Source organism: Rhinolophus sinicus, linkage group LG15, assembly GCF_036562045.2.
Source record: "Rhinolophus sinicus isolate RSC01 linkage group LG15, ASM3656204v1, whole genome shotgun sequence".
Taxonomy (NCBI): domain Eukaryota; kingdom Metazoa; phylum Chordata; class Mammalia; order Chiroptera; family Rhinolophidae; genus Rhinolophus; species Rhinolophus sinicus.
Window position 1 is genome coordinate 30,618,965 of NC_133764.1, and position 26,253 is coordinate 30,645,217.

At 41.0% G+C, this 26,253-nt stretch overlaps 1 protein-coding gene across 1 annotated transcript in view; it reads left to right on the forward strand.

Moving 5' to 3' along the window:
• Positions 1–26,253, forward strand: part of CEP112 (centrosomal protein 112) — a 346,080-nt gene that overhangs the window by 276,909 nt on the left and 42,918 nt on the right. The window contains exon 26 of the mRNA XM_074319364.1: positions 12,578–12,760. Within this exon, the coding sequence (XP_074175465.1) occupies positions 12,578–12,760 (183 nt within the window). The remainder of the gene's footprint in view (positions 1–12,577; positions 12,761–26,253) is intronic.

Sequence of the window (26,253 nt, forward strand, 5' to 3'; positions counted from 1 at the left end):
TCTACTATCTGTTTCACAAAATACCATTTTACTGTGGATTTGTCTGAATCAGGATCCAAGCAAGATCCAAGAATTACATTTGGTTGTTATATACATTATGTCTTTTTCAATCTTAAGCAGACCCTGCCTCTTTATTCCGTCCTGTAGACTTCTTGCAAAAACCCAGTCATTTGTCCTGTGGAATGTCCCACATTCTCTGTTTATCTGCTTGCCTCCTCCTGGTGTCATTGAACTTCTTCCTCTGTCCTTCCCTTTTTCTTTTGTTCTCTCAATTGGACACTTAAGAAAAAAAGCTCTCCTGCTTTTTGTCCTTATCAGTACTTTCTGTGATAGTGTAAGCTCCTGAAAAGGTCAGCGCATCTTACCCAACTTTTTGTTTCCCATACGATGTCTATCACATTGTATGGACTTAAAAAATATTATCCAATTGAATTATCTATAAAGAGTTTTGATTCCTCTTGTGAAAATGTGAACTGGAGGTATTCTCAATGTGAAGAAATTTATATTAGGAATTAAGTTGCCAGAGAAATCTCAAATTGGTCATTATTTGCTAGTTTGCACTGAAAGAATTACAGCTTGGCTTAAAGTGGCATATTCTTATATCTGAAGATTCAAGCATTACAAAACACTTAAATTTCTAAATCCCCTACATTGTCTCTACGTCCATAGAGAAGTGACTTCAGAAATCAACTGTGTTGTGCATTCAGCATGAAATCTAGGTCACTAATCATTGTTCTGATGAGAATTTCATTTTGCTTAGTAGTTCGGAAATCAAACCGAAAGTCTGACTGCAAACGCAGTATCACGTGTCCGCTGTATTGTTGATAACTAACTGCAATCCAAGCTTTAATAACTAAAAGGGAGTGGAAGAAACTTCAAAAGGTTGCATGATAAATGTTTTTGACAATGTGTCAGCTGAACATTAAACAGAATCTTGGTAAATCCTCTCATTCTAAGTGGTTTAAACGGAAAGTTTTAAACTTCTTCCTTCATAAGTATTGGCTCCAGATATCACAGTCTCCTAAGGTTAAAAAGAAAAGAAAAAACACTTTATGTGGCAGATATAATTTCCATCCCCTATGTGAACACGGAGGTGCCGGAAAAAGACTCACCCACCGCCCTCGACCTCCACACCTCGGACATTTTCTCTTTCATCATGTAGGAATGTGCCAACTCCCCTCCTGCCATTTTCCAGATTGTCTCATAATGAGAATACTCTTGGTACTGGGTGGCTTAAAACAACAGAGAGCTATTGTCTCATCGTTCTGGAGGCCAGAAATCTGAAATCAAGGTGTCAGCAGGGCTGTGCTTCCTCTGAAGACTCGCGAGAAAACTCTTTCCTTGCCTCTGTTAGCTTCTGTGTTTTCCAGCAAGTTTTGGTGCTCCCTGGCCTTGAAATGTATCACTCTCTGCCTTTGTCATCACATGGGCAACCTCTTCCTGGGTGTCCCTTCTCTTCTTATAATGTTCCCTTCTGTCACATTGGATTAAAGGTCCGCTCTACTCCAGGATGGCCTCATCTTAACTGATGACATCTGCAGTGACCCTATTTCTGAATAAGGTCACGTTCTGAGGTACTAGGGGTTAGGGCTTCAACATGTCTTTTTGGAGACTGTACTTCAACCCACAACACTGTGTGACTCCCTTCTTTTTGAACCATATTCTAATGGACAGGCCATTGGCGTCATTGTTACTATGAAATCTGTGACACAAAGAAACTTATTTTTCCTCTTGCTTTTCATACATTATAATGCATGAAATTAAAGACTACATATCTTTTTTTAATTAAAGTTTATTGGGGTGACAATGGTTAGTAAAGTTACATAGGTTCCGTAAAGACCACTTATCTTAAAACCAAACCAAAGTCATTTGGGGTCCCCGGAGGCTTTTGTAGGAAGGCAGCATTCACATAGGCAGAGGGATGCGTTCAGATAAGATGAAGAAAAGAACAAAGGCCACGAGCAGTGCAGAGATGAGCCTCATGGAGGTGGAGAGGCACAAAAGGCAGGTGTTCAGGCAGCACCTCTCCCTCCAGGGCCAAGCTGACCTGGGACCATTTCCTGCCTTCGGGACTTTCCAGCTGGGCAGCCTTGGGCAACCTCTCGGAGCCTTAGCTGCTTCCTGTAAGGCAGGAGTTCTATCTCAAAGGGTTATTGTGAAAGGAAGTCGAGTATTTAAAGCCCCTATCACGGTGCTTGACACGTAAGAAGTAATATCTTAACTCTGAGTGAGTTTGTGGAGCACAGTGAGAAAGATTATGAAGCGATTCAGAACCAGGTGAAGGAATTTTAACCTTAATGAGGTAAGAGATGGTCAAGCACTTGTGTTTTCAGAGATGGAGAATGGCATAAAAAGATAAGTCTTTGAGAAAAAAATTGTCTTCAGTGGTATGCAGGATGACACAATGGGAAAAGTATGGAATCCCGGTGTGCAAAAATGAAGACCTCGGTAAGAGTCATTTCAAATAGAAATTGAAGAAGGGATTCGGGCAACTAAGAGTGAGAACTGAAGGAGACAGGACTCACAGAGGCCTGAGATTTAAACCTAGGTGACTAAAAGAATGGCTGTGTCACCAATCAGCAGGACAGTTGGGAGGGAAGCTGGTCGAAGGGGGAAATCATGAGTTTGGTCTTGAGCTTGATAAGTTTGCGATGACCGTGAGGCAGCTATGGACGCACATAAGAGAAACAGTTGGAGACGACAGGTTAGAGGACTTGAGAGGTGATGGGTGTGAAGATGAGCTTTAGGAAATCAGCAGCAGGAAACTTCTAGTTGGAACTAGTGTTTCAAGCCCATGGGGCAGGGAAAGCTGAGGGTCATGATAATGCTTCAAACTCAATGGCTCTAAAACCAAACTCGTGATCTTCCTGCCCCCAAACTGTTTGTTCTTCCTCTCTCTCTCTTTTGGCGCCATAGTCGAATGGTGAAGCCATTGGGATTATAGTACCGCTGAATCTGTCACACAGACACTCATTTTTCTTCTCTTCCTTTCCATATATTTTGATTCTGTTGTGTTCCCTGCCTCAGTTAATGGCAGCACCCAGCCACCTACGCTGGGAGCCACATCGTCATTCTGTAGACCTGCTCTCTGTCACCTGGCACACTAATTCTGTCACCAAGCCCCGCAGTCCTGCCTTCTGGCGCTGCTGCCATCCCCGCATGGGCACCCCAGGCCCATCACTCCCCGCCGCCGCTAATCCAAGCCAGGCTCATGTCCCCCGGGATATTGCGGTGGCCTCCTAATGGTCTGCCTGCTATGACAGAGTGAATTCCTAAGGCAGATTGTCCTGCATGATTTATGTTACACGGACTCTAAAACTGTGGGGGATTTTAATTATTATTTTTAGTTTTTAGAATGTCCAAACCATGTCTCACTTACTGGAAATTTAATGTGTTTTGCCTCATTCTGGATTCCCAACCTGTGGCAAAATGCTTGTGCCTGCCTTTGCACAAATGATTCTGAGGCACACGGCACAATTTCCAGGGCCTGGTTTTCTGGCATGCGTGGGGAGAGCAGACTGTGACTAGATCCAACACCCCCCCATTCTGTCCCAGAGATGCGCCCCAGAGATGCACTGCGTGTCTTGCCAAGACTCTTTGATCGCCTTCAGCGGGCCTTACGGCCACCCCTGTCTACATGGCCACCTGACTATTCTCCCACAGTATCCGTCCGGTCAGCTTAGGCCTTCTGTGCTTCTCCACTCTCCTCCTGGCCCACAAGGCCCTTCCAAACAGCCGCAGGCGGCCTTGCGTGGCGCAGTGCGCATCGTCTGCGTGCCGCCCTCCTGTGCAGCCAACGACCCTACTGGTTCGTGTGCTCATGCCTTTCCCTCCAGATAGAGTCTGCGGGGACCCGTCTTCTCTCCCCGGCAAACATTCTCCAGTCACACATTTCCTCCTTAATCAAGTCTTCTCGCTCCAGCCCTTCCCCAGCACATGTTGCTTTCTTCCTGTGTTCAGGCCCAATGCTTGTGAAGACTTCTCTTCAGCACTGTTTCCGTGGCGTTATAATTATCCCTTTGTAAGTTTGGCACACACATTAGATTGGATGCTTTCTGAGGGTGCTTTTTGGCACAGTGCCTAGTACATGATGTATGGTAAGATTACAGAAATACTTTTATTAATTTATGGAATTGATTTAAGTAATTATCCAAAGGAGACAATGCTTAGAGAGACAGGTAGAGAGATAAGAACCTAGTGTGGGAAATATCCACAATTAAAAGGAAGAGGATGAGTAAGAAGCCTGTGGGAAAAGGAGGACAACCAGGATTCTGTGGTGTCCAAGGAAGATGTCTCTGGAAGGAGCGGGTGCAGTGCTCAGTGAGAGGTCAAGGAGAACAAAGACGTGGGAAAGGCCATTGGCTTGTCAATGGAAGGATGATTGCTTACTTCACAGGGCACTTTAATAAGGTGTTGGGAGCCACAATCAGGTTACAGATGAGGAAGGAATTGGGATGGGGGAGAAATATGGGTAATGTAGTGAAACACTTGGGAAATGTGGTCGTTATCATCGAATGAAGGAAAGTCAGGGCTTAAGGGACCATAACGGTGTCTTCCCAATTCAACATATACTTTCCCATACGACATATGTAAAGCAAGGGGACCAGTCTCTAGAAAAGACAAGCGCCTCTGCTGAGAGGAGCTCAGCAGAAAGGGAGAGATCAACAGCTGTGACCAGCTCCTTAGAATCTGAACAGAGATGGAAATGAGGACATTGAGAGAGGGAGTAGTTTGAGGGAGGGAAAAAAGAAAATCTGGAGACATTTTAGTAGGAATACCCCAACTGTTTTAAATAAAATCCAACTTGATCTTTATATAATTGGTTAATGTCACCAGTAAATATTACTTTCATAGTGTCAACACTTTACTAAGCATTTCAGAGATCACTTTAAAAATATGGGGTTGGGGGTGTTACCCTTGTGAAGCTCATAGTCTAAAATGAGAAAATAGTCAGATAAATTCATAATACAAAGAGGTATGTAAATCCGTTATCATATGGGGACATTATGACTTGCTGAGAATTTTGAGTTTTCTGCAATCTCGATTTGAAATGTTTCATGGAAGAAATGAATCTTGACTTCAGTTTTAATGGAGGAGAAATTCACAGTTTGTTGGAGGGCAATTGGAATGATGCTGCAGGCCGAAGCCATCACATGTGTGAATAATTAGCTGTGTAAGAAAATCAAAATTTAAAGGAATGACTTATGGGTGCTCCTCCTCCTTCCCTGGGCTTGCGCAGAAGCGGGGTGGTTGGTGAGGCTTTAACAGTTTACACTCTGTTCCAGAGACTGAGCTCCAGGGTGAGTGGTTATCACACTGGCCAAATGAGGAAATTCCTCTGTGATCCCGAAAAATCCTAGCTGTGGTTCTTGAACTTGATCCTAGATTTCTACCACCCGAGATAAGAACATGTTCACAAGTGAAGCTGTCTGGATGACGGAGGGGGAAATGTGCTTTGCATTTCCTGAGTAGAAATTATAACGGCTACTTTAAGAAGAGATGTGGGTAATGTCCGGATGGTCTTTTGTGTGACGAGAGAAACATTAATGAGGTGCATTAGGAGATTCCAGCTTCCTCAGATCATCCAAGTCTTGGGATAACACGATTTCTTTTCCTGGAACCTCTGTTAAGACCAGGAAACATTAACTTTTTTAAAAGTGCATTTTTAGGACTTTTAACGGAAGTTATTTAGGAATTTTAAAGGATTGAAAGTAAGTGAGAGAAAAGAGAGAAAAAGTGAAAACTTTCTCATTGTTTCACAAAACCACGACTCTTTTTATATTGGGTACAGTGTTTCTGTCTTTTATGTTGAATCAGTAGCCGAATAAGGACTGGAGCAATAGGTCATAGTATCAGAGTGCAGTTTCTCAGACATGTGGTTTGTTGCAACAGCTAGAAAGTTTCCACCTGAAAGGAATTTTGCTTTATGTGAAGAGTAACATATGTATTGGGTTAAAACCCCCAAAGAGCTCCTTTTATTCATACCAGCATCACAAGACACTGAATTATGAGGGTTAGAAAAAAAAAAAGGGTGCTTGCTTGGAATGTGAAAAAAAATTAAAAACCTGAATGTAAGTCATAAAGAAAAGAAATTATACTATTGGGTTTTAAATACATTAGTGGCTTCTGCAGTAACTGTGGTTCTGATTTTCTTTAGATCTATAGTATGAACCATTCTCCGTTACTGTACAATCACAAATAAAACTTTTTTATGGTTTGTTATTCATCCTGGGGAGGTCTGAATGAAGCAATCACTTTACAAGAAATCTTGACTGGCATTTCAGTTGAAGAAGACTTGTTCCTTTTGTTAGTAGATTTAGCTACTTACAAAACTAAAAATAAAACAGGAGCTAGAGTGGCCTCTGTAAATAGCTAGTGAGACCACCCAGTAAAAATGTCACTCTCCACCATTGTGTCATCTTCCTTAGCCCCAGATTTATATCTCCTCATCTGATGCTTGGTCTTGTCGCTGTATCCCAGAACCCCAGTTGTTTAAGATGTGATTTTTTTTTTTTTAAAGTTCTCATAAAAATAGTGAGATTTTACTGCTTTTATTTAATTTTCCCTTAACTTTCAGTTAAAAGTAGTAGAAGAAAATATTTGCTGTTTCTGTGTCAATTTACATGTCAAAGAAAACCTACTCGTCATGAAATATTGTCAGTACTATTTGTAAACTGAATTGAAGGAATGCTACTTACACAAATGTGAGCATGCTTAAAAAGGCAATTAAGGTTTAAATGAGAGGCATCCTTGTTTCCCATTTATATCGCATTTCCCCGAAAATAAGACCTGACAGGAAAATAAGCCCTAACATGATTTTTCTGGGTGACATTCCCTGAATGTAAGTAAGCCCTAATGTATCTTTTGGAGCAAAAATTAATATAAGACCTGGTCTTATTTTGGGGGAAACATGGTACATATTGTCTCTTCACCATAGTCCCAGATCAGGCGTCATTTCTGTTTCATGGGCAAACCAATCAGTGGAAGATGGTTCATATCAAGATTTTATAATCTTAACAGATATTTATTTACACACAACCTTTTCAATCATGTTACGTGTTTTAAATGAAAAACAGACCATAACCGTTAAAAAATAAACCTGGTATTTTACTGTATGTAAATTATATAAATTTACAATATTAATAAAAATATAAATAAGCCTCCCCTTTCCAGTTATCTTCTCCTTAGGTCCTAACATGAACATTCCACTCGTGGCCTCCTTCACTTTATGTCCAAAATATACATGGGGAAATCCTTCCACATCCCTCCTACCCACTGAGTGATGAATGAATCATCTGTTTTCTCTGAAGTAAGATAGTAAATTCAAGCCTCTTGAAAGGAAGGATATGGTGACTTCATGTTTTTGAAGTCGGAAAAGCTTTAAAAACATTTTTTTTTTTTTTACGTTTTATTATGGAAAGTTTCAAACACACAAAAGTAAGGAGATGAGTACGCAGAACTCCCATCAACCCATCACCCAGCTTCCCCAATTTTCAGCAGTTTGTTACGGTGACTTCTTTTGGGGAGCATCTTTCGTACAAATATTCTGCTTTTTTTTTTTTTTGGTCTTGTTAAACTCCTTAGCTCCACAGAGCTTGCTGCTACCAAGGCCCCTTGTGCATTTCATCCAGCAGAGGCTCATCTCTTGTTCCATAATCACAGGGTGACTTTGAGAATCGCAGTTTTAGATTTGTATAGGGCAAAACTTTTAATGCACAATCTTTGTGCTTACATACGCCTTAATGTAGTCCCTTCAAATACATGAACAGTATAATATTCAAGTTCTCACTTCCCAGAGAACGCCATGCGACCAAACAAGGAATGGTCCATTTGTCCTTTGCCCTCGATGTATGGTAGGCCCAGAAAAATGGGCCCATAGGCATCAAAAAGTGATGGTTTGTGAAAAGTCTAGACTTGGCAACACAGAACGAGGCAGACTGTCTGTGAAAAACGCATTAAATTTCATGTCAGTGAGAACTGGTTTGAAAACTCTTCAAAAGTGGGAGGGCCCGATTCTCCAGTCGGAGTAACATAAAATATGTAAGACAATGGGCCTCTGCAGTTCGCTCTGCTGACATGTTTCCAGAGCAAGTGATTCAGGACAAGGGTGCCTGGTACACTGCTGATTCTGTGTTGACGTGCAAGTGGATTTTCCCAAATTTCTCACAGCTGAGGTTTTGGTAAAGGTGGAAGAGTAGGGGCAGTTGGTTGGCTCAGTGGTTAGAGCGCAGTGCTTATAACACCAAGGTCGCCGGTTCGATACCCACATTGGCCCATGAGCTGTGCTCTCCACAACTAGATTGAAAACAACGACTTGACTTGGGGCTGATGGGTCCTGTTGCGGAAAATGTACCATTCCCCAATATTCCGCAATAAAAATTTTAAAAAAAGAAAGGTGGGAGAGTAGGCAGTTTGAGATTATGTCTCTGGTAAGAACCTGGAGTACAGCTATTCTGGGTTCTGAGCTGAAAACAAATTTTTGTGCTCAGACGGCCTATTGGGAAGGGGCAGTGAGGTCATAGCTCCCACTTGCCAGAATGGACACCCACCCCCCACCTCCTATACATGGAGCTGGCCGAGATGTTGGCCAAAGGCGAGGTCAGAAATTTCTAGGAAGACTTCTGGTCATACTAAAACCCTAAGTCCAAAAGCCTCTCTGTCATCTGCTTTGTACACTGGGAACATTTTGATTACGTCTTTTTATCATTATGGCACGGTACTTCCCCCTTCCAATGATGTTTTCCTTTATTAAATAACTTTTTAACCATTTTATAATTGAAATGAACCTTTGTTTCATTTATTCATTATTAGAAGTCATGTATCTGCCATCATTTCATGTTTGTTTAATTGATTCACAAGTACATGAGAAACTGGTTTTTAATAAGACTTCACATAATTCCTAGTGCATGGTTTTACAGGTTGAGTAGCTTGTTTGAATCATGTTTATAAATTTTATGAGCATAGCATTGACTGTAGTACACATTTTTTCCTCAGATCAACAGAAAAGCTCTCGTATTGTCACAGGTGCCATTCAGTGAGTGCATTAGTTTACCAGGGCTTCTCCTCACCCTGAAAAATCCATTGACATATAAAATCTTTTACACTTTAATTTGTTCCAAGCATTTTCATATTTCAAACAAACCAATCAAATTATCCTATAACCTGCTCCTTTTAAAGAGGGTAGGATAGCCTCATTGTTTTCGTAAAGCTTGTTATGTCATTGACATTTTGCTTCCGGAAAGTGTCAGCCTTTGTTCCCTGCCCACACGGTGCACCCCGAAAGTGGGCGCATTGTAGCTTCCTGCAGCAAGCTGACTTACGTGGCTTTTAAAGGCAGGTTTAATTGGAAGAAAAGAACCGCCTCTTCAGTAGTGATGCAAGTTAACACAGCAGAGCTAAGAGGCAAGGAATAATTTTGCGGAATAAACAGTTTAACTGTTCCAGTTGGGTTTGGGGTTGTTGTTTTTTTGGAGTTTTTGACCCAGTGTTGGACATTTTGTTCTTAATTATCTTGGGCTTTTCTCAGGAATAAACTGAACATTGTGATTTGTGTGCATGTCAGACTTGAAGGTTTTTGAATAAAGAAGCCACGACTTAAAAGAAAGTCCCTGCTTGTACTTATTAATTGTGGTCATTTTCACATAGTCCTTATGTCAAGTTCTGAGGTTGGAGCTCTAATGGTCTAATAAATTTTTAGAATATGAGACCAGGAACAGCTGCCAATATAAACTGTCATTTTCTTTTCATCTAGTACATATTAACTTTTTTGAAAGTGGAATATTATTTGGTTTCTCTTCAATTTTTTAAGCTGATTTTTAATAGGTAATAAAAGTAGTTTCTAGACATACTGCTTTCTCTGATTAACCTTAGAAAGATCATGTTTGTTAAACTATGAGCAAATTTGAAAAGTGGTACTTTTTTGAAAAGCAAATGTACTTTCACTTCTATTTTGATAATACTGATAAAACATGGTAGGCGTAATAGTTTCCTCACCATGTGAAGTACAGAGAAAGGATCAGCTCTCATTTTGTCACCTGTCCTCTTAGAGACTCTGTTAACTAGAGTCCTGTAACACTAACTTCTCCTCAGACACCTCCTGCCCCTCTGAGTTCTCACCAGCCTACTTGGCCATGTCCCCTCTGCCCGCTCTGAAGTGTGGGTGTCCCCTAAAGGGCAGGTTGCAGAACCTCGTCTTTGTATTTACTTCCCCAAAGAAGTGTAGCTGCCTGTACCTCTGGGGGAGACCCCTCTCCACCTGTTCAGCCCCACCTTCCCAGCATGACTGGTCCTCTTGGAAAGCCCACTAGCACCTTCAATTTGTCAAAAACCAAACTTCCCCCACTGCTCTGACTTGCGCCTAGTCACTCCATCAATTCATGGTGTCACTGTTGTCAGGTCATTCCGTGTCAGAGCTTTGTGCTGTCTTTCAGTCCCTCTTCTGGCTCTGGTCATGCTGAGCCATGGGAAGCCTCACTGTCTGGCTGGTATCCTCATCGCTATTCTCAATAACAACGGGAGCGGTCGACTGAGTGGATTTTATTTTTACCCCCCACTGCAATCCTGTGCAGCAGGTGTTATTTCATCTGTGGTAGAGAGGACATATTATAATTGTGGCTCTGGGGTGAAACAGCTTGCTCAGGTGCACGTGGCCAGTGGTAGGGCACTGGACTGGAATTTTAACACACTACCTACAAATTCCGCACGTCTGTGCGACTTCACGCCACCTCTCTCCCTCTGTACCTATTTTCTCTTCTCTTTGCCTGGAAGCTGCCCCGCTTGCTCTGCTCAATGGCGTAAGCTCCCTGACCTATCCTGAGAGCTAACGATGGACTCCTCTGGGCTTTACATCTGGTGTTTAAGAGAATTTATTTCCATGTCTGTATGAGACAGAGAGCAGCTGAAGCTCTGGGCTCTCTCCCCTTCGTGTCTGCAAGGCCAGTGCCAGGCCAACTCAGTGCCTGGCACACACTTGACACTGAATTCATGTTTGTAGAAGGAACTCATAAATATTTGAAGTATATTCCCTGAGGAAATGTACTTCAATCGTCAGGGCTTCCAACTGTCTTTAATACAGCACATTAAACTAAAGGTTATTATGTTTCTCGAAATATAGAAAATACAAATATATCTTCCAAATATCTCTATCTATACACCCATATTACATATGTACATATATGATATTATAATAATATATTATCTGGTTTCTGCCACAATAAATAAAAAACCACTCCCTTGATTTTTTTTTTTTTAGTATTTATTTTTATTTCAGAGAAGAAAAAAAAGGAGACATGCATCTCCTTTGTTTTAACCAAAAATTGTTCCATATCTCCTGCCTCGTTTTCCTCCTGCCTTCCACCAGCAGTCTCTTTTTCACAGCAACCAAAGCAGCATCTGCCAACAACCCTCCGGTAGCTTCCCACCTCCCTCTAAATAAAACCCACAGTTCTTAACTGTCCTCTGAGGCTTCAACGTGACCCACTGTGACTTCACCTGTTAGGTCCTCTGAGCTCACTCTCCACACTGGTCTTTGTGGCTGCCTCCTACATGCCACCTTCTTGGGCCATTTATTTAAAACTGCAACCTGTCTCCCCACACCCCCCCCCCCCACCAAATATCCTCCTTCCCTGCTTTATTTTTCTTCTGCACTTACCATTGACATATGTTATGCTGATTGTTTGCTTATTGTCTGCCCCCCATATATAATATAAGCTTCATGAAAGCAGGGACTATTTTTGTCTGTTTTCTTTCACTGCTCTTTCGAACCATAATAGGTTCTTGACATATAGCAGAAACTCAGTAGTCTTGATTGAGTGAATTTCATTTTGAGAATTTGTCTGCCATCTTTGCAGTTATCATCTCCTGTGTTCTGCTCACTGTAACTTTCCATGTATTATCAGTATATTGGATTGCTTATGGATCCTGTTTCTTTTCTCGTTCACCTCTTTATTTAAAATAGTAATTGATACAATGGTAATTATTGATCTTTGTGGTTTGTAAGTTCCCCATATTAATCTGAATTCTATTTCCAACAGCTGCTTGGCAACTGAGAGTTCATCCCTGTACACTTCCTACAAGTTCCTCAAATTCTGCACTAGCCTCAATGACTTAGTAGAGAAATTCCTTCAAGGTTACTATAAGTTATTCAAATTGCCATAGTATAATTTTGAAAAATGTCGTATTGGTCCAATATTACAATTCCTACCTGTCACAACATTTTTCAGAGTGTAAGTGTATCTTGCAGGTATACTGACAGAGCTATTTTAATTAGAAACAGCTTTGTGCTTTATTGCATCCTTGCGGTTCTATGCTGGGAATATAAGAGACATTTTTATAAAATAAATTGACACCTGCTAATGTGTCTGTTTTATAAGTTTGGAATTTTATTATACTAGTTAATCCCAAAGTATAAAACAGCTGGGCCTGACATTTAAAATCTGGTTTTGTTTTTCTGAACTCTTCAGAACAATAGTAGCAGGCTTAAAGATCTTAGGCCTTTTTAATGCCAGTTCAGGTGATAAAACTTTTTTCCAAGGGTGCTAATTTTTAATGTTTATGTATTTATCTTACTCTGTTTCAGGCTTTACAAGATGAACTGGAAAACCGCTCTAATCAAGTGCGATGTGCAGAGAAAAAACTACAGCACAAGGAATTGGAGTCACAAGAACAGGTACTCCCCTCTCCCGCTTGGCTGGTTTGTTTACTTTCTCCAAGTCAAGGACCTTATGTATTTCCTGTTTCCACTGGGACGCTTTGGCTGCAAGTAACAGAAAACTCCAGTCCTAGTTGGCATAAACAACAAAGGGGTTTATTACCTCACAAAACCAGAAGTCTGTAGGTAGGGCAGACTCTGGGCAGAGAGCCTGGGGGCCCTGGCTTGCTTCTCTGACATTCTTGTGGCTCTTCCTCCTCTGTTGACTTCATCCTGAAAGCAATTCCAAGATGGCTACAGCAGTTCCAGGCACCTCATGCAGACCTAGCAATATCCAGAGGCAGAAAGGGACTGTCTGCTTCTGGGGTCCCCTTCTAAAGAGTAAGGAGACCTTTCCCAACCACACACACACACACACACACACACACACACACACACCCCTCCCTTCACATCTCATTGGCCAGAACAGGTCACATGCTCAGCCTGGCATGTCCAATTCTTGGCAAGAGAACTGAGGACACCAAATCCAGCCTAGACCAATAAGGATCTACATGCTGGCAATGGAATCAGGAGGGGAAGGCTAACCTGCCCAAGGAAGACAGGAAATGGATGTGGGTACGCAGCCAACAGTGTCTGTGATGTCATCATATTAAAATAAATGGGCAGTATTGTACTTAGAGATATAAATCATATTCTCTTTTGAATTTTAATTTCCCTTCTTTCTTTCCATTATGTTAATAAATCTAATATAACCAGAATAATCTGGCTATGACCATAGCTAATGATCTATTTCATTTTCAAATGAAAGGGTTATTTTCATTCAGTTATTCTAGTTGCAGTGAATTATTCTTTGTGGTAATTTTGACGATTTAAACTAGAAAGTCAACAATGCATCAATAAAGATCACAAGTCTCAACGAAACCTTTTATAAATGCATTTTCCCCAGCTATTGGGTACAGTGTCGCTAACATTCTTCTGAGTGCCACCAATCTTTATGCACAGAACCTGCCATGGGTATTGAAGACGTTTATACTTTGGTTGTCTCATAGTAAATTCAGTACAGGAATGATAGGTTAGGTCATTTTGACCTTGTGGGAAGAGTAAACACTGAGGTAAGGTTATTAGGGAAACTTTTTTTCATTTCTAGAGATGTTTACAAATAGCATCATGAGGTAGGGGACTGCACAAAACGGCAGATGTAACATGTAATCGATGCTGAGTATTAATATTTGCTGAATCGATTTGACCTCTTATAATTCCTTCCTACTCTCTTATACCCTGCATAATATACATGTCATGTATATATGTATATATGTGTATATATGTATATGTCATATATACACATATATGTGATACGCATAAATATGTATGTATGTATGTATATTGTACAGGGTCTGTGTTGTACAGTCAATAACAGGATCACAAAATAAGATAATACTAGCATGAAAAAATTAGTAATAAAAAATAACTACATTTCATCAAAGGCCTACAAAGTGACAGACACTGTACAAGAAAGAGACACATGTTCGTTCATTTGTCCTGGTAATAAGCATAGAAGGCCAGCATTGTCATCCCCATTTCACAGATGAAACCCAGAAAGGTTGAGTACCTCATCCAAGGTCATAGAACTAGTAAATAGTACAGGTGGATTCAAACCCAGGCTTATCTGAATTCCAAACCTGTGCTCCTTTTATGACAGTTTTTAAGTTACAATATTCCTAGTTCATAAAAAATAAGCTGCAAAAAGAAAAAAAAATTAAAAATAAGTAAATAAAATAAGCTGCATAGCAGGGACAGGGAAACTCGGTTTATTAAGGATGGCAGGCAAACAAACACACTGTTCCAGACACCTGGTACAGTAGCATTCACTTCCATGGGCAGAGAACAACAAAGAACAAAGGAAACAAAAGCATAACAGATGTGACCACAGAGGAAGACCCGTCCTTAGATGGCAGCGTGGTGTTCAGTGGGTTCAGCATAGGTTTAGTTGTCACTGCAGGTCAGCTGGATAGATCCACCTTCTGTCCAGGACGCTTGGAACTAAAAGAAGACAAGCTTCCTAAGAGCGGAAAATGGTGCTCCTTGGAGGATTGGAGCTTCTCCACTTTGTGATAAAATATGACTTAAGGTAAACCTTTGTTGACATCACTCTGATTCATGGCAAAACTTCACACAGACAATTCCATAATCTATTGAGAGTAGGGAAATTAAGAAATCCCCGATGAGCAATAGGAAGGCTTCAGGAAGCACGTTCAGTCTTTTTTTTATTGACTTCTTTTTGATCATCCAAGTTGCTTTACATCTTTGTAGTGACAATAGCTTTTTAGACGATTTCTTACACTAATTCCTGATATCTTCTATTAGGCTACAAGTTTTCCAAAGAAATGTCAGGGAATACCCCTGAGTAAAGCTGAATATTTCATAATCTTTACAACTATGAAATGTTGGGTTCTTTCCACGAGATCCACGAGGGTGTAGCTAGAAAAAAATGCCAATTGTTTCAACAAAACTGAAGAGCAAATAATGGGCACTTAATAAATACTATTCATCTATATTTAATTTCATTTAACTTTTGTTTTTCTCTAAATTTGACCTATGGCCCCCTTTCAATTTGTGGCACTAATAGAAGTAGTCAAAAGTAATTAGAAGTATTGTCAGGTCCTGTCACAAGTATTGTCACATACAGGGTCCGCTTATATGTGAGTTTACTTAGAATATTTAAAATCTTGAAATTGTTGTGTATGATTTTCTTTTTTGCATCTGTCAAAGCAACTGCAGTAACAGTAGCCAGCCTGACATCAGCCAATCACACAACTGACATGGGTGCAAAACAGCTTATCGAAACTTCCTTCTTTTTCTTTTCAACCAAATAGTATTATCCCAGTACTAGTTGCATAAAAGATTAAAATTGAAACTGGCAGAATTACAAAGGACAATTTCCTGGGCTTCTTTTTTTAACTTGCTTGCTTAAAAAAAGCAAAAGCTTAAACTGTTTCTGTTTTTCATTTCAGAAAAATTCCTGTGTTTTGATTCTATAAAAACAAAAAAATGAATGAGGCATTTTAAAAGTTGTGTTTTCAATTAAAAACAAAAAGCTGCTTCTCATCAGGTCTTGATGGGTGGCATCCTTGCTGCCCACCCCTTGCCTCAGTGCCACCAACTCTCCCCTCTCACTCCTCATGCCCAGGGGAGGCTCGTTCCTCAGAGTTACAAAGAGTTCACGTACTCCGGGTGCAGATTCAAGGTAACCCAAATAACATTAGAAAATACTAATTTTCTATCTAAGTCAGGCTTACAGGAAGAAACATGATCTTTCCTATAAGCTATAAATAGTAATTAAAAATCACCCTTCTTTTTATCCTTCCCAGGAGTTAATAATTTCTAATTCCAGATAACATCTGAGCAAGAATCCCATACTGGCAGCAAAGGAGAGGCGATCAGAGGTCTGTTCACACTTTCTCCTTGTGGAGGAAACTGAATCATCAGGAAAGGCGGGAGTGGCCGACCCAGGGTAGGATGGCCCTCCCTGAGTCATCAGGCTAGATCATAGTGGCAAAACCAGGGTAGGACAGCCCTACCTGCGTGGTACGTGGGTGGCTCCCTCCCAGGGTATCATTTGCCATTAGAGTGAAGACTATGTAAAATGGATATATGTTGTGTATTGATCAGGTTCAGGGATGTGTCGAACTAAATCTTATTTTCAGGGGCAAGCAATTTCACTATTCACAATGAGATAAGTAATATGCTGGCCCTTGCTTAGATAATTCAATCTGATAAATTATAGAAAAGAGAGGGAAGGAAAGAAATAGTTTAAAATTTTACTTGGTCTTCTTAACACTGTACAAAGCATACATTTGTCACAAAGGCACCAAACAATGACAGTTTTTAACTTAATATAATGTAGATAATGGTATACATGTAACAGACCCCCTTGGTTGGAACTGGGTATCTTAAGTTTTGAAAGTATTAATAGCTTTGATGACATTGGTCACCCAATTTCCCAGAAGGTTATTTTAAGTAAATTACTGAGAAAACGCAACACTTCAGAGATCTCCTAATAAATAACACACAGTGCTGTGCATTTCTCAGCAGGGTTATACTTTTGTTACTCAACCTTCCTTTCTTTTGACAGGCATATTGTGCTAGACGCTGATAGGTGCTAGAAGAAACAGATGAGTAAGTTGTAGAGGAGCTTACAGCCTAGTAGAGCAGAGATATGTATAAAATGACTCCAAGCATGGAATTTAATCTTTTTTTTTTATTAAAGTTTATTGGGATGACAATGGTTAGTAAAGTTACATAGGTTTCCGGTGTGTAATGCATCATCAGGCATGGAATTTAAATGAGGGTCTTTTTCGTCTAAGTAGCTTAGCGGCTCAGAATCACAAGATGTGGAAAGAACACATGTCCACATCCACTGCTTATCTTGATACCAACAAACCTATAGAACCACCCCATGGGGAAGACAGGGGAGGACCTTTCGCTGGTAAACGTTCAGGGCCCACCACCCCAGCCAGGGCTGGAGCTCGCTGACACAGTTGTTTCCAGAGCCTGCAGCCCTCCAGGGTACCAGGTCCTGGGGGGGGTCAGAAGAGGGGGCAGTGCCTCTCTGCCAGCACCTGGGCTCCCACCTCATCTCGTTGCCTGGGGCTGTCCCTGGCGGCCTCTCTGATGTGGGGGCCAGTGTTTTTGAGTAGACAGCGGCTTTAGTTTTGAGTCTTATCTGGTGTGTCCTGGCATTAAAGGTCCGGACTGTACAGGCACAAATACCCCACAAATTGTCTTAAAATACATAGCAAAATACCCGTCCTACTTAAAACATTTCAATCACAGCTTTGCAGCAACTGACTTTATACTTAAGTCCTAGACACATCAATGAATTTAGGAGTCTAGTGGGCGAAGACAGTCTCAGTGGTGATTGTGTGTACTTGAGGAGGGAGCAGAAGCTGTCCCAGAGACCCTACCAAGACACAAGGGAGGGGACACAGGAGGCATCAAGGACAGTATGATCTAGTGGGGACACACTGCTGCTTCTAGGGCCACCTGCGTCACCACTAGACACGTGGTCTTGGGTAAGGCATTTAACCTCTCCGGATGCCAAGCTCCTGAGACGTCAGTGATAAAACCTTCCCACAGGGTTGATGCGAACATCAAAACAAGACCGTGTGTGTGAGCTGCTTCAAACACTGTAAAACACAATACAGATGCGATGTGTGTGGGTCTGCTTCTTCACGGAGAAGGGACCCTGTGAGCTCGGTGCCAATAGGAAGGAAGGACATTGGAACAGAATGAGGGCAGACATGAGGCTAAGACCAGAGAGCTAGCTTCATCCATTTCATCCAGTAAAAAGAGAAACGAACAAGCCGTTGCTACTCTACTCCTTACCAAGCACTGTGCTTGGCCACTGCGGCCAACCCTGGATGCAGTGCTGAGGAATTCAGTCGTTGGTCAGAAAACCAGTCAGCATCGAGGATTTGTTTTCTTTGACTGGGTTTTACATGGTTGCGTTACATGTAAGAAAGATTAATTTGGCAGCAGAAGGTAAGATGAACAAGAGATGAAAAGAGACAAATTCAGAGGTTATAGCACTAAAATGCACATCAGTAGTCAGGAGAAGTCAGGAGGGCTTGAGCTGGGTGCAGGCACCCCTCCTTTATGGCGCTTTGCTTTATTGCACTTCACAGGTGTTGCATTTTTCACCAAGTGAAGGCAAGACCCTCCACCAGTGAAAAGATTACGTCTCGCTTTATTGTGACACTCGCTTTATTGCGGTGGTCTGGAACCGAGCCCCCCATCTCTCGGAGGTCTGCCTGTATCATCAGAGGGAGTAGAAAGAAAGGAATAGATGTGATGACTCACTTCAAATTCACAGAACACAAAGACGTGGAGGGCAAAAGAAAGGATGTGTCAAAAATAACACCACAGTTTTGAATTGATAAGCTGGTGAACAGTTGGCAATGATAGTATTATTTTTTAGATGTTGAATCTGAGATGCTAGCCCCAGGACATTCATTTGGAGACATGTAGTTGAAGATCTGAATCTAGAACTAAAGAAAGAACCCTAGAAATGTAAACATGTCTGAATCATCTTGATGGGGGAATATCCAAAATCCACAGGTGTGGATGACATTGACGAGGACGAGCAGAGAGAGAAAGAGGGCTATGGGTGGGACCATGTTCAAGGGCAGAGAAAGTAGGGAGGACACTACGAAGAGGACTGAAAAGGAATGAAGGGTCAGAGAGATACAGCAGAGCCACAAGAATTTAATGCCATGATACCCAAAGAGAGTTCCCTGCTAGATTGGGAGCTCCTTGAGGACGAGGACCGTATCTGTCATCTTTGTGGCATCCACCGGCACTTGCTGTGGAATGGAACTGCTCTGTAAAGACTCTGCTGCCCTGTGTCTTCACAGGACCTTTCCCATGTCCCATCCTTTACATGTCCCTCTTTCACCTGTGCTCCCGGAGCACGTCTGTGACCCCATGAGAAGCTTTCCATCAGACTCCCGCAGGCGATGGATGCTCTCTGAGGATGGGCTCCTGAGCTGCGACTGTCACATTTGTCCTCCTAGCTCAGCATTTAGCCTAGTGTGTGACCCATGAGTTACTCTGTGAATTCATGGAAGGAAGAAAGGAAGGAGAGAGGGAAGGCGACAAAGAGAGGAGGAACAGGGGAGGGAGGGCTGACTGCGTCTCCTGCTGCAGGGAGTTCAGGGAGGAAGAGTTCCAAGGGCCACCAAACTCGGGGGGACCCCAGATCCTTCATGTCGCTGCTCCTAAATGTAGTCTACGTAGCCTTCTTCTAAATGTATTCTTGATTAGACTTTTGTTAAATATTGTAGATGTTCTTTTATAATGTTCATCTGGGGTGAGTAGGATCACTAGGCCTTCTCATGGCTTCTCTGTGGCCCTCAGCTATTCCTCAGACATCACAGCACCAAAAGCCTTCATACCCCAGGGAGACCAAGGGAAGCCTCAGAGCCAGCACCTTCTCCATGCAGCCCACCTTTCCTCTTATTCTCCCCCTCAGTAGTTTTTTTCAGCTTTATGGAGTATAATTGACAAATAAAATTGTGTGCGTTGAACACGTACAACATGATGATTTGCTATACATTGTGAGATGATTGCCGCAATTAAGTTAATTAACACAAGCATCACCTCACATAATTACTTTTCTTGTGTGTGGTGAGAATACTTACAATCTACTCTCCTAGCAAGTTTCAAGTAGACAATACAGTGTTATTAACTACAGTCACCGTGCTGTACGTTCACTCCCTGGAACTATCTATCATATAACCGAAACTTCGTTCGTACACTTTGACCAACATCTCCACGCTCCAGCCCTTGGCAACCACCACTCTCTGTTTCTGTGACTTCCACTTTTTTCTTTCTTTTTCTTAATTCCACAGATGAGTGAGATGCTCTTTCTCTGTCTGGCTCATTTCTCTTCACATCATGTCCTCCAGGTTCATCCATGTTGTCACAAATGCCATCCGGCCCCCCCTTTTGCTGGTCTCGAAAACGGGGCAGATTTTCCTCCCAGATCTCTTCCACAAGATGCCCTCAGAAGGCCAAAGCAGGCAGGGTACCAGCAAAGTCCTTTCCATTCCCTACAGATAAACTTAGCATTCTGCTGCTTCTTTCCCAGCTTCCTTCATTTAAGAATAGAATGTGGTCCCTTTGGTGTCAGTAGCTTTTGGGTAATGTTAGACATCTCTGGAAATACCTTAGTTCCTTCTGCCTCTTATACCACTATGACTGTTATCAGTTTATTGCCTCCCACAAATGCCTCGTGACATATCTGGGAGGAACACAGATTTGAGGAGAACCAACATCAACATAGTTCAAGCTTTCGTTGGATTGCACTGCTTATCTTTAAACCACCTCACTCATCATCAAGAGTAACCAACAAATCTATGCTCACAGGCAGTCTTACAGAGGAAGATGCCATGTAGACAGAAAATCAATTAAGCAATAATCGTGACAGTTGTTGAAAGGAAGAATTGGTCTTTTACAGATTTCCAAGCCTTTAATTTCCATTTTCCATAATGGATTTTAAAACTTCACAGCCTTAGCAGTGAAATCTATTTAAAAGTACTAACAGCTCAAAACTATGTTTTATCCCCAAGCACATTATGAAAACAGGAACAATAATTGCAACAGAAATATAATTCAAAGACTTTTATTGACTTTTCATGTTTAATGGTTATTATTCTGGCTTGTTTCAAGTAATTTTAATGACCACAGTTTATTTACAAAATTCAGACTAATTCTTTTGTTCCCGTGCCAACAAAATACATTTGTTCCCAGACAGCTGGTATGATGCATCATTCTAAAATCTGAGTTGTTAGAAGGGATCCAACCACATTTAATTTTGGCCACATCTTATTGTCAATGATAGTTGGAATACTCGCCTGTTTTCTGAAAAACACTTGACGCACAGTGTCAGGGACATGAGTATTTTCATTAAAATATACATCTCATCAAAATGTTCCATGTAAATCAGTTATTCTAGTAGATTTTAGTGGCAAAGCAAGTTAAACATTTGTACCCAAAACCACCACTAAAAACTGTACACATGATCGCAAGGCCATTTTGAAGGCTAACGGAAAGCAGCTCTTCGGGGGTGAGTGTGCCCTGTGTCTCACCGTTGCAGGTCGCATGGAGGCTTTCTTGCGATTCTCTTTGTTTTTAACTTCAGGGGCTTGTTGTGTTGGGGGAGGAGGCGAGAGGCACATCCCCAAAGCGCCTGCCGCATGTTTTTAATCCTGCACTTTGCTGACATATCAAATCCAAGTGTCAGCAAAGCACCCACTGCGTCACTGCAGCTGTTTTTCCATAAAACATTTTCTGCATTGTTGAAGTGGCTCTTCGTCCCGGCAGTGAACATTGGGGGACGATGAAGATGGGGCGAGGGCCACTGGAGGGCTCTGAGGGGCTGCGGGGTTCAGAGCCTGGCAGCGCCAGCCTCGGGCCTGAGCTCATCGCTCACTCCTAGGATGAAGTAATGTGATGATACATTCGCACTTCTTTGGGTTTGATTTATTTTTTTTTGATAGTGTTGGCTTTAGTTTTCGTCTTTTTAAAAATTATTTTTTAATCCAAATATGATTTAATCCAAATGATTTATTCCAGATCAGTAAACTATGGAGGCATTTAAAAAAAAAAAGGCAGGAACAAAAGCTTAAAACCAAGTTGTGTTTTATACCACATTGTATAGTAAGTGGACCAGAAGAATTACCAAGTACTAACCTGACTAACCAAATGTACTCTCCCAGGAAGATAAAAAGGCTTGCTTTTCTGGCAGCTACTAAGCACACTGAAATCATGGAATTCAGTCAACAGCTGGAAAGAGGAAGGAAAAGAAGAGATAAACAGAGACGGTCAAAGAGGGTGGGGGTGAGTCAGCATGGTGACCAGGGAGAAATGTTTGATGACTCCTTATTGTGCGTGTCACGTTCAGAAAAGAGTATCAAATATTCTGAGATGCCTCGTACTTGCAATTCCTTTCTACTGTAGTCCAGCCAGAAAAGATCTCCTTTTCCCATCGAAAAGGGGCTATTTTGAGATAGAAGCAATTGAAATTGTTTATTGTCAAACAATGACAGAGCAGAGGTATTTTAGAAGCACCAGATGTCTTATCAGTTTAAATTAGAAATGAGAAAAGAAAGGTGATTTTCTTTTAATACAAAGGAAAATTCAGAAGTTTAAAAGACCATTTGAATGTACTTTCCATATAGATAACTTTTTGGATTTCTCTACAGAATTAGAGGACACAGTCCCAGTTGGAAAAAATATTATTATAAAATGCTCAAGTGCAAAGAATGAGTTTTTGAATCACATGGGAAAATTAGAACTAGTGAAATCTATAGCATTGGCATTATTAAAATTGTGCGAAATATGAGGCCTGTTTTGTGTCAGACAAACTAATTCCTACTCAGCTCGCTGCATGTGGACATGACATGGAAGCTTTCACTCTGGGAACGTCTATTATTATAACAGAGGAAAACAGATCATTTCACGATCCATGTTCGGTTTTGTATGTGAAATTTACACCCAGGTTTATTCAAAAGGAGTGAGGAGAAGCAGGAGTAGAGAGCACTCTGCCCGGAGATTTTCTCATTTTTGATTATTAAGGAGTAAGGGAGGACTTTGCAGCATGTTGGGTTGGCCTTGACAAACTTATGTGGAGGGCTCTCCCTGCTCAATCAAGTAGGAAGCAAGGCATGGTGGGAAGGAAAGGGCAGCAGATGTCAGCAGCAGAAAGATGTCAGTGGGGCCGGCCCGGTGGCTCAGGCAGTTAGAGCTCCATGCTCCTAACTCCAAATGCTGCCGGTTCGATTCCCACATGGGCCAGTGGGCTCTCAACCACAAGGTTGCCAGTTCAATTCCTCAAGTCCCGCAAGGAATGGTGGGCAGCGCCCCCTGCAACTATGATTGAACACGGCACCTTGAGCTGAGCTGCTGCTGAGCTCCCAGATGGCTCAGTTGGTTGGAGCGCGTCCTCTCCAACCACAAGGTTGCCGGTTCGACTCCCGCAAGGGATGGTGGGCTGTGCCCCCTGCAACTAGAAAACGGCAACTGGACCTGGAGCTGAGCTGCGCCCTCCACAACTAAGATTGAAAGGACAACAACTTGACTTGGAAAAAAGGCCTAGAAGTACACACTGTTCCCCAGTAAAGTCCTGTTCCCCTTCCCCAATAAAATCTTTAAAAAAAAAGAAAAGAAAGAAAGAGAGATGTCAGTGACCTGACAGGTGGCGCGGCAGGCCTGGCACCCCCTGTAGCACCAGAGCAGCAATTCATTTTGTTTTTCTACCCTTCATCTTTAACGTATTCGAATCAATGCCTTTGCAGAAAGAGTGGGGGGAAGTTGGGAAACTGGACTGAATGATCCTAAATGCTTCATTTAGCCCATAAGATTGGGAGGTTTGGCTTGATGTGATAGACAGAGGAAGGTAAATAAGATGGTAAATCTGAGCATGCCATGGTAACTAAATGACAGCTCAGAGTGACCGCTTCCTAAACTCGTAAGTGACACTTTCAACATATCAATTCCATTCACCAAACATTTACGGAGCACCTACTATATATCAGGTCCTTTATTGGCTCTGATCTACATCAGTGAACAAACCAAAAGTAAAAAAATCCTTACCCTTGTGAAGGTTACATTTTATTGATAGGTAATTCATAGCCTCTTGCATTTCTATATACATTTTATACTTCACTTGTCTATTTCTAATAATTCAGCCCATGAACATAGTATATCCTTCTGTTTGTTTAAACATTCTTTAATTTTTCTGTTATATTTTTGTCATTTTATGTGAAGATGTCTTGCACATCTTATGTTAGATTTATTTTTTTAATGGCACTTTTTTATTATTATTCGGGAATATTGGGGAACAGTGTGTTTCTCCAGGGCCTGTCAGCTCCAAGTCAAGTCACTGTCCTTCAATCTAGTTGTGGAGGGCACAGCTCAGCTCCAAGTCCAGTTGCCGTTTTCAATCTTTAGTTGCAGGGGACACAGCCCACCATCCCATGTGGGAATTGAACCGGCAACATTGTTGTTGAGAACTCGCACTCTAACCAACTGAGCCATCCGACGGCCCAGAGTTATTCTTATGTATTGACATATTACGATGCTATTTTAATGGTATTATTTTAAATTTTTCATTTTCTCAGCTTGTTGCTAACGTGTAGAAATACAGTTGACTTTTGTACAGATTCCCTTTATCACATTAATTAAGGAAGTTTCTTTCTATTCTCACCAAGAGTCTTTTTTTCTTTTTTAAATCATAAATGGATGTTCAATTTTCTTAAATGCCATTTTTCCATCTTTTGAGAGAATCATATGAATTCTGTCCTTTATTCTGCTAATGAAGTGAACTTCATTGATTGATTTTGTAACATTAAATCAACATTGTATTTCTGGAATAAACCGCTTTTGATCATGATGGTTTATCCCTTTTTACCTTTTGCTGGATTTTGGTTTACTAATACTTTGTGTAGGATTTTTACATCTGTGTTTATGAGTGAGATTGGCCTATAATTTTCTTTTATTGTAAATGTTATCACTAAATTTTGTTATCAAAGTTTGTAGGCCTCATAGAAAAAAACTAGAATTTTCCTCTTTATATGTTTTCTGGAGCAGTTTGTGTAATGTTGATATTATTTCATTCTCAAATATTTGGTAGAAGAGGCCATCTGGGTCTGGAGGTTTTTTTTGTTGGAAGATTTTCAATTAAAAGATATACTTTCTTTAGTGGTTATGGTGTTCAGATTTTCTATTTTCTCTCTCTCTCCTCTTTTTGGGGCTATAATGATATGTATATTAGGCCTCCTAACTCTGTTCCCTATCTTCTGTATTTATTTATTTTTTAACCAACTTCTAGTTCACTATTCTCTCCCTAGCTGTGTCTAATCTGCTATTTAACCCATTCTTAGTTTTGCTTATTTTTGTTTCCAGAGCTGGATTTTCTACTTAACTCATTTTTAGTTTCCTATTCTGTGCCAAGGTTCATAATCTTGTTTTGTTGTTGAACATATTTATCTTGGTTTTTTTTCAAAATCTAGTTCTGATAACTATTATCTAGAGTTCACATGGATCTTGTTTCCTTGTCTTTTGTTTCTCTTAGCTTTGGTTTTATTAATTTGCTTTCTTGTGAACCTGGCTATTTTTGATTAAGTACCAGATATTTTCTATGGAACTTTATAGAAATAATTTGAGACCTAGGATGACATTCATTTTTTTCCAGGGAGGATTTACATTTGCTTCTAGGTGGGCAGGCAGTGGCACTTCCATCTTGAATGACCTTGATCCATTTTCAGGGACTGAGATGATTTGAAGTTAGACTTTGGTTCTAGAGCCGGCTAGTCTGTTTCCAATTCACTTCTCCTTGTAGGGTCTAGCCCTTTGGGATCCACCCAAAGCATGGGATTTTACCAGACACTCCCCTTTCACGAGCCCTAGACTGCAATTTGTGTATCCATGGCTTTTTGTGTGTGTGTGTGTGAGGCTGTTAAAAGATCTGTTCAGTTTCTCAGCCTCTCACCAACTACTCTAGAATTGGCAGAAACCACAGTGTAAAAATGTCCCCAAGTGCCAGACTTACAAGCTCTCTTGATTTCTATCATCTCCAGCATCTTAGCCCCATAGTTCTTCTCTGACTTGTTCCCTACTTTGAAGCAGACTTGCGAGAGAATTATCTAAACTTCTCTTACTAGAAGTGGAAATCCAGTATTTGCATTCCTGTGAATTGTTTGATCACATTCATCGCTAATTTTTTCTATTGATTTTTTTCTAATTTGATCTGTAGAAATGTATTTTCTTACCTATTCTGTTCATTATTGGTTTGTTAGTCAAATAAGTTGCAAATACTTTCTCCCCGTTGCATATCTTTTAACTTCTAGATTCAATATTTTAAACTTTTGAGCGTTATCTTCCACTGTTTTTCCTTTATGGTTTCTCAGCTTGCTGAGGAATGTCCTCCCTACCCAGGATTATAAAATATATTCTCTTTTATTTCTTTCTAGTACTTTTAAGAGTTGTGTTGTACATATTCACCCTTTAATCCATCTCACATTTATTATTTTATACTGTGTAGG